Here is a 2,193-nt window from a genome sequence, read left to right on the forward strand (position 1 = left end):
AGTAGATAGGGTAACAGGTGAGAGCAAAGCTGTGAACTGAGAGGCAAGGGTGCCTATTGGGGACGGTGGGTTTTCATGCCTAGGGTGGTATTGGTGACCATTGCTCATCTTTTTGGACCCATGTTATTATCTTAATATATTACACGTTCCTTCATAAAGTATCTACTATTAACTTTGTGTAGAAAATAGTCATGTTGTAGAGCCTAGGAGTAGGGTGTATTTCCTCAAGTTGAAAATGTTTTTCGTCTTTCTGAGGTTAGAAGTATGTTATCTCTCCCTTGCTCTTTAGACTTCACAAGGAACAAAAGTCCAAGCTACATGTTGGGGAATCACTCCAGTGCCACTGAATTCTATCTCCTTGGCTTCTCTGGATCTAGAGAACTACGCCATATCCTCTTTGCTACCTTCTTCTTCTTCTACTCAGTGACATTAATCGGTAACACAGTCATCATTGTGATTGTCTGTCTTGATAAACGGCTGCAGTCTCCCATGTATTTCTTCCTTGGTCATCTCTCGGCCTTGGAGATCCTGGTGACCACCATTGTCGTCCCCGTGATGCTCTGGGGGCTGCTGCTCCCTGGGATGCAGGCAATATCTCTGGCTGCATGTGTCACCCAGCTTTTCCTGTACCTTGCTCTGGGAACCACAGAGTTTGCCTTGTTGGGAGTGATGGCTGTGGACCGTTACGTGGCCGTCTGTAACCCCCTGAGGTACAACGTCATTATGAACAGCCGCACCTGCAACTTGGTGGTAATTGTGTCATGGTTGTTTGGGGTCCTTTTTCAAATTTGGCCAGTTTATGCCACATTTCAGCTTTCCTACTGCAAATCAAATGTGGTGGACAATTTTTTCTGTGACCGAGGGCAATTGCTCAAACTATCCTGCGATAATACTCTTTTCATGGAATTCATCCTCTTCTTAATGGCTGTTTTTGTTCTTTTTGGTTCTTTGATCCCTACAATTGTCTCCTACGCCTGCATCGTCTCCACCATCCTCAAGATCCCCTCGGCCTCTGGCCGCAGGAAAGCCTTCTCTACGTGTGCCTCCCACTTCACCTGTGTTGTGATTGGTTACGGCAGCTGCTTGTTCCTCTACGTGAAACCCAAGCAAACGCAGGCCACGGACTACAACAGGGTTGTTTCCCTGATGGTTTCCGTAGTCACTCCTTTCCTCAACCCTTTCATCTTCACTCTCCGGAACGACAAAGTCATAGAAGCACTTCGGGACAGAGTGAAACAGTGCTGTCATCTGTTCAGAAACTAGTCTTGCCCTAAAGCTTTTTATTCCGGAGAAGGCAATGGCACCCCACTCCAGTACTCTTGCTTGGAAAATCCCATGGACGGAGGAGCCTGGTAGGCTGCAGTCCATGGGGTCGCTGAGTTGGACACGACTGAGCGACTTCACTTTAACTTTTCACATTCATGCATTGGGGAAGGAAATGGCAACCCACTCCAGTGTTCTTGCCTGGAGAATCCCAGGGACGGGGGAGCCTGGTGGGCTGCCGTCTATGGGGTCGCACAGAGTCGGACACGACTGAAGCGACTTAGCAGCAGCAGCACCAAAGCTTTTTATATGGAAGAATACATTCTGAATTCTAGAATGGTCTGAAAAGCACTTTGAACCGGAGCCTAATCATCATCAAATAATCTGTGTGCAACAGAACTCTTTTATATTATGGCCATGGTGTTTATCATTATAGGTTGTTATATAAAAATTCACTTTATTTTATATATATATATTTCACTTATGGTACATTTCACAATAAAATGTTTTAAAATTAAATGTAATAATAATATATGTGATATTTAGGTTTCTGAAGAGGAGAGTATCAGAAATATATTCTCTGGCTCCAGAATTGAATAACTACTTGATTCCAGGTTCTTGAATCATCGTCTCATAAATTGTCCTTATCTTTATATCCTCTGACTGTGGGAAGCTCCCTATTCCTTCTCTGGCTCCAGCATATTCTCTTGTTTTCCTATCCCAAAGTCCTGTGGCCTGAATACTTCTCTGCACAGTTTCTTGGCTGGCTATGAACTCAGTGCACAGTCTGATACCTGTACAGTTTCAGGGGTGGCTGTTGTTTAGGTGCAGACACACCTCTCTAATCTGTGGACTTTCTCAGGGTGTGGGAGGAAGGGCTGAGCAAGGAGTTCTCCCACCTGCTGGCCCCCAGGTTGTGCTGCCCGCCAG

At 45.5% G+C, this 2,193-nt stretch overlaps 1 protein-coding gene across 1 annotated transcript; it reads left to right on the forward strand.

The window, feature by feature from the left end:
• Positions 1 to 318: 318 nt before the first annotated feature.
• Positions 319 to 1,263, forward strand: OR9A4 (olfactory receptor family 9 subfamily A member 4). Its single transcript, XM_068973337.1, has one exon. It carries the CDS (start codon positions 319 to 321, stop codon positions 1,261 to 1,263), a length of 945 nt encoding a protein of 314 aa, XP_068829438.1.
• Positions 1,264 to 2,193: the final 930 nt, after the last annotated feature.

The sequence above is a fragment of the Capricornis sumatraensis genome, chromosome 5 (assembly GCF_032405125.1).
Source record: "Capricornis sumatraensis isolate serow.1 chromosome 5, serow.2, whole genome shotgun sequence".
NCBI lineage: Eukaryota > Metazoa > Chordata > Mammalia > Artiodactyla > Bovidae > Capricornis > Capricornis sumatraensis.

What these genes read in the sequence shown, in the direction of transcription:
- OR9A4 (XM_068973337.1), top strand. Translation starts at nt 319, where the DNA reads ATGTTGGGGAATCACTCCAGTGCCACTGAATTCTATCTCCTTGGCTTC.